This window comes from Hirundo rustica, chromosome 1 (genome assembly GCF_015227805.2).
Source record: "Hirundo rustica isolate bHirRus1 chromosome 1, bHirRus1.pri.v3, whole genome shotgun sequence".
In the NCBI taxonomy this organism is placed as follows: Eukaryota; Metazoa; Chordata; class Aves; order Passeriformes; family Hirundinidae; genus Hirundo; species Hirundo rustica.
This window is the reverse complement of record NC_053450.1, coordinates 114,963,518-114,979,160: the sequence shown is the minus strand read 5'-3', so window position 1 is coordinate 114,979,160 and position 15,643 is coordinate 114,963,518. Positions and strand designations below refer to the sequence as shown.

The following is a 15,643-nucleotide window of genomic DNA, read 5'->3' as shown; positions in this document are numbered from 1 at the left end:
TCCTGGAGGTGGGTCTCTGAGACCAGAGAGGGTTTGGAAGTGCCTGCCAGTCTCCTGACTGAATAAACAGTATTAATAAATATCTGCCCACCTGTATTAACTCTCAGCAAGCCATGGCAACTTCTTGTTGTTATTGTTTACACAGTTTCCTCTATGTTTTAGTTATCTTAGTGTGCTCTTTTGAATACAGTAGAGGATATACATGTGGCAAGAGTTTAGCTGTAGCAAGGGTTAACTAGTGAGAGTTAACTGCAGTTTCAGCAGAAAGATTTGGCTTTTTGCCACCTCAGTTTCTGTATGCTGCCAGTGTAGAGAGCAGTCTTTAAATAATTTCCATTTCTGCATTTGGAAGAGATTATTTTCTGCTGTCTGTCCAGCCTTCCTTATTACTGCTGAAAATGCTGCAGGTAGCTAATCAAGTAACACAAAAGCTTTTTTTCACGTACAGAATTCAGACCTCTTGAGCTTATAGCTGATTTTGAAGCAATTGAATAAGCCACAACAACTTTATGTGTGGTAAATCTCAATTTTGAGTCTGACTAGACTTGTTCCTAATATGACCTGTACTGAGGTAACTTAACAGGATGCAGATTTAACAGAATTTGATGATCCACATGAAAACTTTAAAACCTCCACCCCTTTAACTAAGTGCACTCATGTGATGGTGTATGTGTGCCAGAACAGCGCTTAGTTACTTGTAGCCATTCAGAAAGATAGGCAGGATGAGGCCTTACACTAAATAAGAGTAAAGTCCTGTAGTACTGTCATTTGTGAGTGTTTGTCCAAGCATGTATGTTACTGTTTTTGATTTCTGTGTGTCTTGGGTGGTGCAGTGGTCTGTGGGAGTTGAGGGCAGGGCTCCATCTGCGCAGCATGCTCTGCTTGCACAGTGAAGAGCCTGCACAACAGCTGTCATTGTAAGGGAAGAATAGGAACTGTACCAATGTGCCCACCAACTCTGTCCATCTCAAGTACCACAACTGCAATTCCCCATGGCAAGGATGGCAGGGTTTGGCAATACAGTACAGTAGGAAGCTCCTAAAACTTTTGAAATTTTCTCCTCCTTACCATGGATCCTAATGTGTTCTACTGCCCAGAAGTTTAGCAGAAGATGCAGCCCCTTGTCCTGAAACATAGACTTCAAAACTTCTCTGCTTTCCTCCCCTGCTTTCCCACCTGTAGCCTGTCCAGTCAGGATGCACCTAAAAAGGCAGACAAGATTTCCTTTGCATTAAGCAGATATCCCAAGACAGGCATTTAAAACTTCTTGTAATTAAGAAAGTGATGCCTCCCAATAAGCGGCACTGTTATCTGAGGAATATGATCCATTTCTTTTACAATCTCAGGAGCTTTTCAGTTGGCATGTGACATTGAGCTCATTCAGTAGCCTTGCAGATAAACTGAAGTACCAGGATGTGTCTCTATAGAATAATTCATGGCTAATAGAAATAGCTTAGTTTAGTGAATAAGTTCTGTTCCACCAACACTGGGTGGACTTCTGAATTTCCCTGTTGGAAACTGGGAGTTTAATAAACTGACTCTTGAAAACAGGGTAAATGGCTCTTTAAGATGGATGTTCCTCATTTCTTCTGCTGTAAGAAACATAAGGGGAAGAAATATAAATTAAGCATTTGGAGGGAATATGTGCCATCATCAGGACAAATGATTCACCTTCCCCATTGCTATTATGAAGAATTAAGAGCTCTATCATATTTTGAAGCAGGCAGGTCGTGGTGTGATTACTGAGGGAACAGGAGTGGAGAGAAGCAGGTTACTATAAACAGGCTTTCTTATCTGGCTGAAGGAAGTGATGCAATGGGTTCAGAAACTCCATTCAAGCTACAGAGAAGGCACAATTGCATGGGTTTGTACTGGCAAGGTTCTGTAGCAGAGAGCAGAGGCATATTTGTGTTTTTCTGAGTCAGAATTGTTCTTAATTATGTATGTTCTAAATGTTACGGGGTCTTCCACAGAGACTCATCTGTCATGAAAAAATATCACAGAAATAACTGTATTATGCTTGAATGACTGCTGTCTATTTTCAGACCATATAAGTTGGAAAAATAATATTTGCACAAAGCTGAAGTGTTTATACTCTTTCAGCACTGTTTCAAGTGAAGCAATGACAGCTTTCACTGAGCAGAGGAGAATACAAAAGGAGGTTAAATGCAGGATATGCTTCTTAGTGCACAGGTCAGAGTTAGTTATGCAAATGTCAGTTCTGAACCATGAATCATGTTTATTCCAACAAAGCAGGGAAGCTGTTTTAGCTAATCTTGAGAACCAGATGACCATTGCTGTGTTCGATGTCCAGCGTCTATCAGAAGTCCCAGGAGAAGTTAACCACCAAATAGCACTTCCAGTAAATTCCTAACTCAATGCATTATGCAGAAAAAAACCTAGACCCTGTAGTCACAATTGAATAACTTGAACTTGGTGTTATATCACATGTATGTATGTGCTGTGTGCTGTTTACCAGCTTTGTTAGGGAGGTTGAGGGTTAAAGTCAGGAGGGGATGACATGTCCTTTTAAGTGCCCTATAAGAAGCCATCATTTAGATTTTTTCTCTTTGCTTGGAGACAGTATTGTTTTGTTCCGCCAGCCATGGAGTGCTAAATAATGGGCAGAAAATGCACTGTAAGTTAAAGATGTGCAGGTGAAAATCCTTCTCATTATTTGAGGCATCACAATAATGTTTTCAGAATGCTTTCACACTCTATTTTAAGTGCTGAACTGGAGTCTTCTCTCACCTGCACTGCTGTCAGTCAGGAGTCACAACAGCGAGCTCTGTTCTTAGGTGTGTTTGAGGCACTGCCGTGCTCTGTACTAGAGAGAAGAGCCTAGCCCATGATTAAAACTGCTAATGATCACTCATTTTGGAAATAGTGGGTAAAAATAGTGGTATTTTAATGCTTTAAATACAAAAATTATTTTCATCTTCAGGATCTCCAGCTTAGTGTGCTGTTCCCTCTCTCAGTTTCTCTCGTGTCCCTACCCCCAGCTCCTGCCAGATTAGATTCTGTGTCTGTGTCAATGCCTGCAGCAATCCCTAAAGCAAAGTTTTACCAGTTCCACTTGCTGTTAAAAGCAAGGCACTTCTACTGCAGAGGCAAGTTAAATGACGTTTTCCAGCTCCTGCTCCTTTTCCTTTTGTTTCTCCCTCTGCATGTACCTTCCCCTATACCTTGCCTGCTGGTAGGTGAGAAAAGGTGGTTTCCCAAATTCAGTGCAGTTCATCAGTGGCTTTCTGGCTTTCCTTTCTTCTGCTTTGGCCTTCCTTCAGCTGGGAGTGGCCAAACTGCTCCTGGCTAGGTCTAGCTGGTCAACATGGCTTACCTAGTCTGCTGTCTTCTTTCCTGGCAGTCTTCTCAGTCATGGCTGAAGAGCAGGTCACACAAACCCAAAACAAGCCTATGAGCCCCACCAAATCATTCTTCGGTGTGATAGGTGTGACTTGCATTTTTTTCATACAATGGGCAAAAGCTTTTACATGACAGGGAGAAGCCATGAAATGCATCTCCTCCAAGTAGTTCACAAAGTACTGTGTTGAAACAGGAAGTTATTTTGGCTTCTGTCCATTGCTGAGCCCCGAAATTTACAAAAGTGCAATCAGTACACTTAAAGGCACAACTTTTAAGTACTGACTAAGGCAGCTGTTGTGCTCTGTGGTAGTCAGTGATCTGTGACTATGTGTGATAAAGATCGAGGGTGAGAGATTCTGCAAAACAATCCATAGGAATGTGATTTCCTGGAGTCCTGCCACAGGGATAGTTAAACATTCATGGAACCTGTTTTCCTCTGACATATTTTAGTTGTACATGAAAGATAGCGCATATTTAGCTTTACAGAGGCTGCCTCAGCACTCTTGATAATCGTTGTTAATCTTAATAGAAACAGTCACAAAATCATAAAAGTCCTATACACATGGTAATCCTGCTGGAGTAACTCATAGTTGAGATAAAGGACTGTACCCAAAGCAGTGTCTAAGATGGTGTGAACACTGAGCTCATACTCACATGGCAAAAATCGGAGTATGTACCAGAGTGACACTCCATTTCAGCTCAGTTGACATTAAGCTTAGAAATGGCAGCTGCGACTGAAAAACTGAAAATGCCTATTTCATAGGGTTACCCCGAAGGTGTTATGATGGGAGTTATTAGGTGATCTGCAGTGTTGCCAGCTCCTGTGATTTTATGATGAGTAAAGTGCAATACAGCTGTTTTTCTTGAAGATGCACCTCCTGGATTCCAGTGATTTATTTTCATTTTATCTTCTCTTTATTTTTTTTTTTTTTTTTAGTTAGACAGTAATTCCAACCCTCCTGGCCATGGCCAAAGCTTCAAAACATGTCTCAAAAAGCACTCTTAAGAGTACAGCCAGCAATGGCAAGTAAGGGAGAACCCGGCATTTGGGTTTTTTGGTTGCTTGGGGTTGGGGGGGGTTTTGGTTGGTTTTTGTTTGTTCGTTTGTTTGGGGTTTTGGTTTGTATTGTTTTTGGTTTGGTTTGGTTATGTTTTTCCCCTTCCTTTATTTCCATGATCTGTCTGGCTAGTCTTGTGATTTCGTAACTCATGATTTTTTTTATCTTTAGGATCGATTGTGTTTCTGTCTTCACTTCCTTGTATTACCACACCAGACATAATCAGTTTAATTAAGAATAGCCATCAGGATATACATCCAGGTCTTGTAAGCAAAGCTCAGATCATACATTTTCCTTGACTCTCTCACTCCTGCAATTCATTCATCAGAAGGTGTAAGGCAAATCTAATGAAGCTGGCAGTGTCTCCATAACTGTCAAAGTTATGTGCTGGGGATAGTAGTCAAAACAGAAGTCATGCTGTGTTTAGCACAGTTCCTGGTGAAGCTTGATGTCTTTCTGTTGGATGAGAAGGTAATGCAGTTTGGATGCTCTTCATAGCCGCTACTGTGCTTTCCAAACACGGATATATGACGTCCTGGAGCTTTGCTCTTTGGGAGAGCAAGGACAATCTGCTTCAAGTCTCTCTAATAAAGGCATTGTCCTCCTGGAAATTTTCCATGATGTAGTGGAATGAAATCTTAAAATCTTTCCCATGAGGTGGAATTATCTCACAGCAGCTGAGTAGTAGAGTTCCCATCCCGACATCTCTCTCAGCTTTTTTTTTTTTTTTTTTTTTTGGTGGGGGGAGGGATGGGATCTGCCTGCTGTTTTATAAGTATACACGTGCCAGAGACACTGGATGAGAGAGTAGAAGTGCTATGACAGGATTTTACAAGACAGGAGTAACAGAAATTGGCTGCTGTTTCGGAAATGCATCCTAAGACATAGAAAGTTTTCCAATGTAGATATTTTTAAAAAGACATCATATTGGTTTGAATTTTATTTAATGTTAGCTTGTGAGAATTCTGTAATGATATTAAAAATAAAAGAAAATTAAACTACAACATTACGCTTCAATAGAAGTTACATATCTACAGATAACAGATGCAAACAACTTCAAGCTAATAGGCTTTGGGTGAGGTGTCCTGTTTATGATGTCCCAAGAAATGATAAATAAAGATCATAGAAGAGATCATTTATGATAAATAAATCATAGAAGAGAAGTGATGTTCTGCAAGCCTGGCTCCACCAGAATCCATGGAGTGGACGTTTCTAATGTGATTGCTCTAGTGTCTCTTCCATAATGTCCAGCCCACGTGTTGACTTGCATGTTCTGTGCATTTTAACCACGGTAGCTGATCTCTGCTGAATTGGTTGGCTGAAAGTTTCATAGCCAAGAAACCACAGTCTTTTATTTAGAACCCTCTCCATAGACAAAGAAGCAAGGAAAGCTAGAATTAGGCTTCCTGTAGAAGTCAAAATAAGAAAACTAACATTAGACAGTGGATGGCAAAATCAAATTTTTGGAGACAAGCACACATTTTAAGATGGCTTCATTCACCTGTGCAAATCTGTGATTTCTCTGTTGACTTTTTCATTATATCCACTTTTTTCTTTCCATGCAAAATCCAAGGTTGTTTCTGTCCACAGTGTTCAAGTTGATTTTGGTTGTCTTAACCAAAATCTTGAGGGGAAAATCTTGAGGGGAAAATCTTGAGGAGCTGGCTCATGTGGTATGAAGTGTGCAGCAGGATAGTCAAATATTTTTAGAGATGAACGTTCAGGTGACTACAAGAAGAGGAGCAGTCTGCTGGTCCTGAACCGCTCCTTACTTTTGAGTCCCTCAGGGAATGAGTGAATACACTTTCCTAGGGAAGAATCCTACCAAGTTGTCGTTCTCCAGGCAGGACTTTGTTGATTAAAGATAGGTGTGACTTGGGAGAAGACCCATCTTTTCAGCATTTCTAAGTCCTCAAAGTCTAGTAGCAGGCCATGAGCAAAGAGTGATGTCAAAGTTCCTATCTTACTCCAGATTTCCTCTCAGGCCATCTGCAGGATGTGGTTTCTGCATCAGATAGAAAAAGTCAAACTTGGCCCTAGTTTGGAACTAGATGGATTATCACAGTGGACAAGGCCAAGGAGTAACAGCAAACAATACACTAACACCTGCTAGAGCATTATGACAGTCTTAGGAAAATTAAACTGCAGTCTCACTTTGAACCAAATGTTGAAGCATGGAACAAAATTTGTTCACCTGGGCAGTTTAGACAGTTCTTTGAGCTGCCAGAGGCATGAATAAACAGTCACTGATCTGTCAGCCTCTGTTAGAAGAATTCTGGGGAGAAAATACAAGTGTAGTCAGTTCTGCAAGCCCCAAAACCCCATTAGCTCTTGGCAGTAATTAAACCTGATCAGAAATTACCTAGTCCTAACTGCCCAACCTTTTGCTACTGTTGATAGTGATTAAACTAATGTCTACCTTAGAAACGTAAGGTTTGTGACCTTACAGGGGATTGCTGCTTTCCAGATGGCTTTTTTTTTTTTTTTTTTTTTTTTTTTTTTTTTTTTTGGGGGGGGGGGGGTGCGGTGTTTGGTTGGTTGGTTTACTTTGGTTTTTTGGAGGTTTTTGTGTGTTTGTTTGTTTGTTTTTAATCAAGTAGTTTGGTTCGGATATCCCTTCTTGGAAGAGGGCCAAACGCATCCATTTGTTCCAGTGGGTGAGCCTTGGCAGAACCTGGCGCAGCCAGGAACGGCGTAGGAACCAAACCCTTTCTCTCAACAAATATAATGTGCTCAAAACACTTTACCTAAGGACCCACCTTCATGTGGCTCTTGGCTCCAGTGCTGTGGACGCTGCAGGGAACTGAGTCATGTTTATAGTAGAGGCATCCATCATGCCACAGCTTCCAAGTAAGCTCAGAGCTGAAAGCAGCATGGATGCAGCCGAAGCCTTTGCAGTTTGAGCAGCAGATGCCTTTCCTCCATGCTCAGTTGTGAGATGCTTGGCACCTTGCTGCAGGTTTCTTGTTTACATTTGGGTGAGTCACTTCACTTTTCCCTCAGAGTATTTGTCTCTATTTTCATTCCAAGCTTTTAGAACCATGGATTGTTTTTTTACTGGGTGGAGGGACAGTCCCTCACTATCAAGTTGTTTCGATCATTACTGCAACCTAGATAAGTTGTGACAACTATTAGTTTCTCTTCAGCATGTGGTAAATAAGAGGCACCATCCAGAAGAGATGTACAATTTGCTATAAAGGGTTATGTTAACGTGTATTTCACAGAACACTACATTCAAGACCTTCTGAGTTCCTACCACACCTACTTCAATGACACTTTGCTCCTCTACGTGGCTGTTGCAACACACAATTAAGAACAAGCGATTGTTCTTAATGACCTGGGGCTTAAAATTTTGCCAGGCCATAATATGCTACCTGCATTCTCCACTCATGAATGTGCTCCCAGTGTTGCAAATACGGTGACACGCTTCCCTTGGAAGAGAAAAGTAACAATGTTTGTTTTAACAAAGTTTGGTAATGAATGTGATAGTGCTATAACAAGCTTTGGTGGCAACCTACACTTGGTTATTTACTGCATAGAGGACAAAGTGGGACAAAACTGTCAGAGACACCCTCATGTTGAGTCATGAGGCTCAGGAAGGATCCTCTCGCATTCTAAACCCCTTTCTCAGGGGGTTTCCGGGTGTGGCTGGATCCGGACTTACCGCCAGGCTAGGAACTTATGTCGGAAGGATTATATCTGCACAAGCAGTCCTTTATCTCACTTAGCTAAGATTTCAAACTTTCAGCATGCTTATTTTAACTTTTGCACTTACTGAGTATTTGATGCCGTAAGGATTCTCTCAACCTCAAGGAGCAACCCCAAGAGGCATCCCTGTTCAGGGGAAGATCCTGGCATGCAGGCCACTGCTGTGCAGGAGAGCTCAGCAGACCCTGGGCTGTTCCCTATTTATGGAGTAAGACAACTGACTTATAGTAGTATTTGCATGCCAGCTGTATTTTGGTTGGCACATGCTCAGCTAGCCCTTAGCTGCTGAGTAAGTTTTATGGCCCTCCACTATTGTGTCATTATCTATCTTCCCCGAGTCCAGCTTCAAGCCAGGTGCAGCCACTCCCAGCCACCACTGTTAGCTCTGGCTTGAGCCAAAAGCAGGGGGAGCACACTGCCACACCCAGTGAGCTCATCCTAACCATCCCCTCCGTTGTGCAGCATCTTCTTCTGTACCATAAAACCACTGGAAGTTTTGCCACTCCTTACAGCAGCTGTTAGATCAGAAACCTTAGGTCAGTACCAGAGCGTGCTGGTGATGAGAAAGATGTGTGATTTGGTTGAAGAGAGAAGACTTTTCTCTCAGTCCCTCACAATGGTTCAGAAATGCATTGAAAGTGTTAGCAAGAGGCCCTTTTATTTCCTCCTGGAAAAATCATGTATATTTATTTCCTGTAATAAAATAGTCTAATGGTAGTAAAGAGTGAAGTTCTAGAAGGAAAAAATTGATTTCTCAGCTAATTGAGTAGAGAGAGGGAAATTATAAATCCCTGGTTGCCTGTTACAGGTTGACTAGCAACATTTGGCCACAGAAAGCAATATGAACACAGTTTTAACATGCAGGTGGCTACAAGAGAAGGGCTGTGCTGCATGTAAGCCCAGTATCTCCTCAAAGTGGTTCACCCTACTTTTCCAATTGCATTGCAAAGTGAGTCAGACTGAAACCGTTGTTGATTGTCTGCTCCGCTTCAGATAGTTGCATGTTCGTTTTAGCTTTAGAAAGAAGTTTGTGTCAGCGTTTTCTGTTCCTTGTAGTTACACTGTCTTTTCAAAATAGTTTTTGAGCTAAAAGAATGTTTCCTGAAGTTCAAACACTGGCACAAAAATTATCTCTTTCCTTACTGCTGCCACACTGAAGCAGGCGGTGACTACTAAGATTTGGAACTAGTAAGCATGTAATGATTCACTTTCTGGGTGCAGAAAAGTATAGCTGTTGGGTCAAAGCAGGCATCTACAAGGCAGGCTGTCATTGCAAGTCAGTTTGAGTTCAAGTCCCCGGCAGTTAGCCCAGTTAGACTCCTGCAGTAGATCACTTGGACTGCACAGATGCCCTATTGCATTTCTAGCTTGAGTTTAACCACTTGGACTGCACAGATGCCCTATTGCATTTCTAGCTTGAGTTTAACCCACAACCTCTGGCAGACCATCTACCTTAAGCTCAAATCTCTTCCAGCTCTGAGGTTTTTATGTGTGGAGAGTAACCAGCTTAGGGATGACACCTAGGTTATGCCTTAGGGTAGTAAAGACAAAATTGCAAAATTGATCCTGATCCACGTTATAATGATGCCACACAACCAATGTGCATTCTCACTGTGGAATCCGCAGTTACTGTGGCACACAGACCACGACGCAGTGTTATGTGTGGGGGACAGGTATACTGCCTTGTGAGGAATGCAAATGGGTGAGTGCAGAGGAGCTATTTCAGTGCAAACTGGTCCTGAGAAATGCACAAGTCTGCAAATTATGAAGCAACTTTTGCTCCCTCTGAGGTCATAGAAGTTCATTTCGTTTTTCGAATTCACTTTGATTAACCTGGTCTTGACATCATGGCACTTTCCTTGTTGTAAAGAAAATTGGGAACTGTGAAAGATCAAAGATTTTCTAATTTAAGGTAAGAGGAAATGTTTGCTGCTGATGAAAACCTTATCTTCATAATAAGCAATAATGCAATCTGATATTCTACCATTATTGAGTTTCCTTTTTTTTTTTTTCCTTAAGCTGAATTTACATCACCTGTGGAGAGAAATAAGGAAAGTGGACTGAAAATGTCAAACCTATGCAAATTTTGTGATATTAAAGTAACAACCTGCTCAAACCAACATCAGTGCAAGAGCAACTGCAACATCACTTCCATCTGTGAGAAGAGCAGTGAAGTCTGTGTTGCTATATGGTAAGTTATTTCTTCATACAGGTGGGGACAGGAGCACACCCTCATTCATCATTGCTTAGTACTTTCCTCGATTGCTCTGATATTCAGAATGTCCCTGCTACCTCACCAGGCTTTGCTCTCCCGCTTCCAACTCATATCTCTGCACAGCATACCGAGAGTTGCCTGAGGTTAACAATTCTGATATGAAATGTTCTGGGGACTTTTTTTTCTTCTAAAACAGTTCTGTTTCCATTTAAGCTGTTATTGGAAAAGAGGCATGGTTTTGTGCAAGCCATTAAGCTTTATCCACTCACAACACTCGAGAGTAGAAACAGATTTGAGGCTCAAGAGAGGGCTGGAGTGACAGTTGCTGAGCAAAGACAATTCTCTCTCAGATTTCAAGGCACCTTGAAATTGCCTAGATTATGTAGATTTATCACAAGAGGCTTATTGCCATGTATAGGTAGAAATACTTCCTCTTAATGAGAAAAAACTTCTGTGTAGGTAGAGACTTTGATGTAGGCATGATACTCTTTATATAGCCCATGTCTAGGTTCAAAGAAATCAGGAGTTTATGAAAATGACTTGTAATGCTTTTTTAGGATTTACTGACTTTAAGCTTGTGTTCCAGTCTGAAAACTGAGGCTTCCCTTGCCCTTCCATAAATGGGAATCCAGTCCTGTCAGAGAAATACAGAAATGCTCTTAATGAGTTAATAAGTGGACTAAAGGAACAGAACTGAGTGTTTGCAGCATTGTTGTTGATTATTAGAACCACTTACAGAGGGACATAACTAATTCATGTGCTGAGGGATTAGTTGTGTCCATTGACTTGAGATGCTCAGTGTAATTGGAAGTTGGCATTTCAGTTCAGGATCGGTCCAGTGTGCTTTTCCGTATTTGTTCTGTGCTTCTTCAGTAAGACATCGATGTCTATTACTGCCATAAAAAGGAGCTGCTGTACAATTTTAGATACATTTTGGATTTTTCATGACCATTTATCCAAAAGGCAAGCAAGTTGAGAACTGTAAAGTGCTTTTTGCCTTTGAGTCTTTTGTCAATGAAATTAAATCTGTGGATCCGGACAAAGCACAGGAATATGGTCCAGATTATCAGCTGTAAATATTTCCCTGACTGTGAGGTAACTAAATTGCACCAGGTTTTATGATTGTTATTTTGGTGGGGGTTTTTTGATTGGTTTGGGTTTTTTTAACTATAGCTCCTTCAGTGCACTGATTTTAGGCTTCAAAAGAAAAATGAAAACACCAACTCACTAGAAATTCCTCGGATTTTGGGGAAATAATTCAGTTTTTATCATAATTTCCCACAGATTTTTACTGTCTGCTCAGTGACCACAAAAACCAAAAAGTATGTTCTGAAGTTCACAGCAGTTCATTGAGCATTAGCTTGAATAATTCTAAGTGAGATTTTCAGAGACACTCTTGTGAGCTTAGCTGTAATATGATACAGGAATAGCTGTGCCATTGTACAAATGTGAGAAGCCCAGATGGTGCCAAATTTACCCCATTCAGGAAGGACAGAGAAAAACACACAATGCTTTTTAAATGCCATTTGTATTCTCAAAAGAGGCAAATTTTGTGCAGGTGCGGTCCTGTCTGCTCCCCTTATAAAATATTCCTTTTTTGATTTCAGTTTTCTCCTTTTCACTTTTAGGAGACAGAATGATGAAAATGTGACATTAGAAACAATATGCCACGACCCCCAGGAAACACTGTATGGTCACTTTTTGGATGACTATAAATCAGAGCAGTGTTTGATGAGGGAAAAGAAGGACGATGGAGGATTGATGTTCATGTGTTCCTGCACAGGTGAAGAATGCAATGATATGCTCATTTTTACATCAGGTAGGTTTAATAATTTACCTTGCATTCCCACATTCCTTGCAAGTAATGTTAACTGTGTTAATATTAACAGTCTTAAGCCGATGTCCTTTGGAATTGCGTTTTGTCGGGGAGGAATTCTAATGGCAGGTGCCATTTTGGTCTTTTCCGAATCCTGCAAAATTCAGCCTTTATTTTCTGTGTTCTGAGGATACTTCTTCCTGCCTGGCTGTCCTCATTTTGAAGTAAATCTGATAACTCAGCTGAAGACACTGCACTTAAAAGCTGATGGAAGATGAAATCGAGTTGTTTACAGCTGTTCTGTTGACACACCAAAACGCAGCACATGCTAATTACATTATAAAATCTAAACTAAAGGAAAATGCTGTTTTTAAGGTCCTACCTCTTCTAAAAGGCTGTGTTGCCATAGTTGTTATCTGCATATAGAGATGTTACTGGTAACCTGATAGGATGTGAATTTTAAGACAGTTTCTCAGGTCCATCTGCACCTCTCCTGTGGTGGGTGTGAAGAAGCTGCATTCCTTCTCTGGGGAATATGTTCCCTCACACCTACTACGGCACAAGGAAGCATACGTGAGTTCAGTTAAACCAGGGAAATGTGAGTACAGACCAAACTACAAGTGCATAACCCATCCTCATTCTACTTCATGAACTCTAATAAAGGGAGGCACAGTGAAGGTGTGTGCAGTGCTGCTGGACTTCATGCTGCACACACACCCCTTCTGCTTTTTATTGTCCTACCTGCTGTGATTCTTTTACTGAGACAAAGTCAGATTTCTCACAGGCAAGAGTGAGGTCTCCAATGGAGAAACTTGTGTACACACACTTCTCAAGGGGTGTGGCACACCTCACCCGTCCTCATCACCCATAAGTTCCTTAGAAAGTGGTTTAATTAGGTCATTGATACCTGGGATAACAAAGGGTTGGGATGCTGTTTCCACTCCTGGGAAACATGGTGTGTGACTGCACTGAGGTTAACAGCTATGTGAGCGATTGTAGCTCTCACTTCCTAGCCTCCAAGAAGGCCAACCAGTTTAGGTCACAAAACCACATCAAATTAGCCAAGAGCAAGCTAGCAAATCTTTGCTTCCCTTGGCCCAGGCTCTCCATATCTTGTGCCACCCCGCATCCCTGTCTTCCTTATCCCCTCCCCAAGCTTGATTTGAAACCAGACAACCTGACTGCTGATCCATCGTTGTGTGACCAACCCTTATTTGGGTGATCTTTAGAGGATTTGGAGTATATACTGGTATTGACATGAGCACAGGTGGTAGACCCAGGACCTAATTCTAACAGATTGCCTTGGTTCTGTTGAAGAGAATGTGTTCCCAGAGAAGAGTTCTTACTGTGTCAGCTGTCTAATGTTTTTGTACAACGTGAACCACACCCTTGTGGATTTTGGCTAAATTTTTATGAGTTATAGCTGTTTTTCCTGGAGCTATGTAGCTGAAGGAAATCACTGATAAATGTGTGGTTTTGGTGTGTATGGTTATGAAAACCATTCTAGAAATTCAGTACCAAGTACCTTCATTCCTATCAAATCTGCAGCTCACTCACACTTCTAGATCAACCTAAAAGGAGTAGTAGAAAGTTAAGCCCAGTCTTTTTACCCAAATTCTTTTCGCTCTTCCGAGTGGAGCCTTTCCTTCTAGGTCATGTGCTGTAAGTGCTTCAGGTGACTCATGAAAACCATGTGCTGCATTCCTATAAGTGAATAACTGCAGATAAAAGTTAAAGTAATATAAAACTTCACTTTGTAAGATTTCCAGTTCATTCACAAACACAGGCATTAACTCCAGTCAGGACGGGGGAGAATTGAGGCTTTGTCATTCCTTTTTTATTGTTGTGGATTAGTGTTTCTTTTAAATGAAAACAGCCCCTTTGGGTTGCTTGCCTGGTTAGCAATGGCAGGAAGACAAACGATTTTTACAGTATCAGACATGCGGTTTCCTGTCTGTGTTTAACTTTGAGCAGAACATCACAGCCAGCTGGTCCATGGCTCCTCCAGACAACTAGATAATAGCCTGTAATAATTTTGCCTTTGGAATGACTGTCATCCAGATCTATTCTGTACATTGTTCTTGTGGGTTTTTTTCCTCTACATTTCTTGTACACCAGAACAAGAATATTTTTTGCAGTGTTTTTTCACATTCTGTAGTTTTTGGAGAGCAAGACAAGAGCTACTCTAAAAAAGCCTGATCAAACAGTGATTTTAATAATTTATTAGCAGAAACTGACTAACTTTTTCACCTGTTAATCACAGTGTTTCCTTTCAAGCTATCGCTATAAATAACTAGTGTTTTACCTCTTCTTCCTGTATGCACACTTAAAACAGGCCAGATTTTGTTTGTTTCTGATGTTTCTGAGGTAAGAAAGCAAATCCTGGGTAAGGCAACAAGTTCTAATTTCCACCAAATGTTAGTCACTAAATTCCAGTGATTCACAGCTGAGCTGTTATTGCTTATGGAAAAATTGGTTTATAGCACCACTGGCTTGCGTGAGTCTCGACTGTGAAGGGCAAATCTCCTGACTCCATTTTTAGACAAAAGCATCTAAAGGTTTTGAGTATTTGAGGTGTTGGGACTCACTCAAGAGTGACTTTAGAAATGTTTGAAGTAGTTACATCAAAATCAAATGCCTGTATATTGTATAGATTTTCATTTAAATTGCCAATCTGCAAGATAAGCGAGACACAGCCAAACATGTCCTAAACATGCCTTTAGTTCTGCTGTGTCAGAGGGGCTGACCCTGATTCAGATTCCAGGCCACAGGCAGGTGGTAGAAAATACTGAGTGCAGAATCACTCCAAATAATGTTCTGTAGTTCTTGGAGAAATAACATGCAGGAGACAGGTAACCATTGTAAATCTGACTACTCTGTTTATTTTTATTCCCTCTCTTTTTTTGCCAAACAAAATTGTGGGTGATTGGCAAGCAGCTTACACCCCTGTGGCAGAAAAATACTTTTCACAGCAAATCTCAATGCCAGTGTGTTGTAATTATTATTTATTCAAAAGTCTAATATTAGTGTTACCAGAAGGCAAAGCCAGGGAGCAAAACCGCTGGAAAAGATTAGCCAGAGTCAGGGGTAAAAAGGCCTTGGGTGGCTAGATGTTGACTAGGTGGCAGACAGGAGCCTGGTCCTGCTGTCTGGAAAGAAATGAGTGCAGGACGAGACTGTGAGGGTTTCTTGCTCCCTGATGTCTGGTTGTGTCTGGCGGATCCTCTGCACCTTGCTTTACCTTCTTCTACATTGATCTGCTGTGATGAATCAGGTCTGTCTGTAGTTGTTTGCACAGTCCCAGTCCTCCCGTGCTGTTTGGGCAGCTTTGTTCCTCAGCTTTCCCTTTACCACATCTCCCAGCCATTAACCAGTGTGAGCACGACAACTGGCTAACAAAGATGGGTTTTATTAACAGTACCAAGTTCTTTGACTGAAGTCAAGCATTGTTTACCCTGAGGGACCAAACAGGACTGTGCCCTT

The 15,643-nt window shown here is 41.3% G+C and overlaps 1 protein-coding gene across 1 annotated transcript in view; it reads left to right on the top strand.

The window, feature by feature from the left end:
* The window catches only part of TGFBR2 (transforming growth factor beta receptor 2), a 60,678-nt gene that overhangs the window by 17,361 nt on the left and 27,674 nt on the right, over positions 1-15,643 (top strand). The window contains exons 2-3 of the mRNA XM_040079030.2: positions 10,149-10,320; positions 11,973-12,163. Of these exons, the coding sequence (XP_039934964.1) occupies positions 10,149-10,320; positions 11,973-12,163 (363 nt within the window). The remainder of the gene's footprint in view (positions 1-10,148; positions 10,321-11,972; positions 12,164-15,643) is intronic.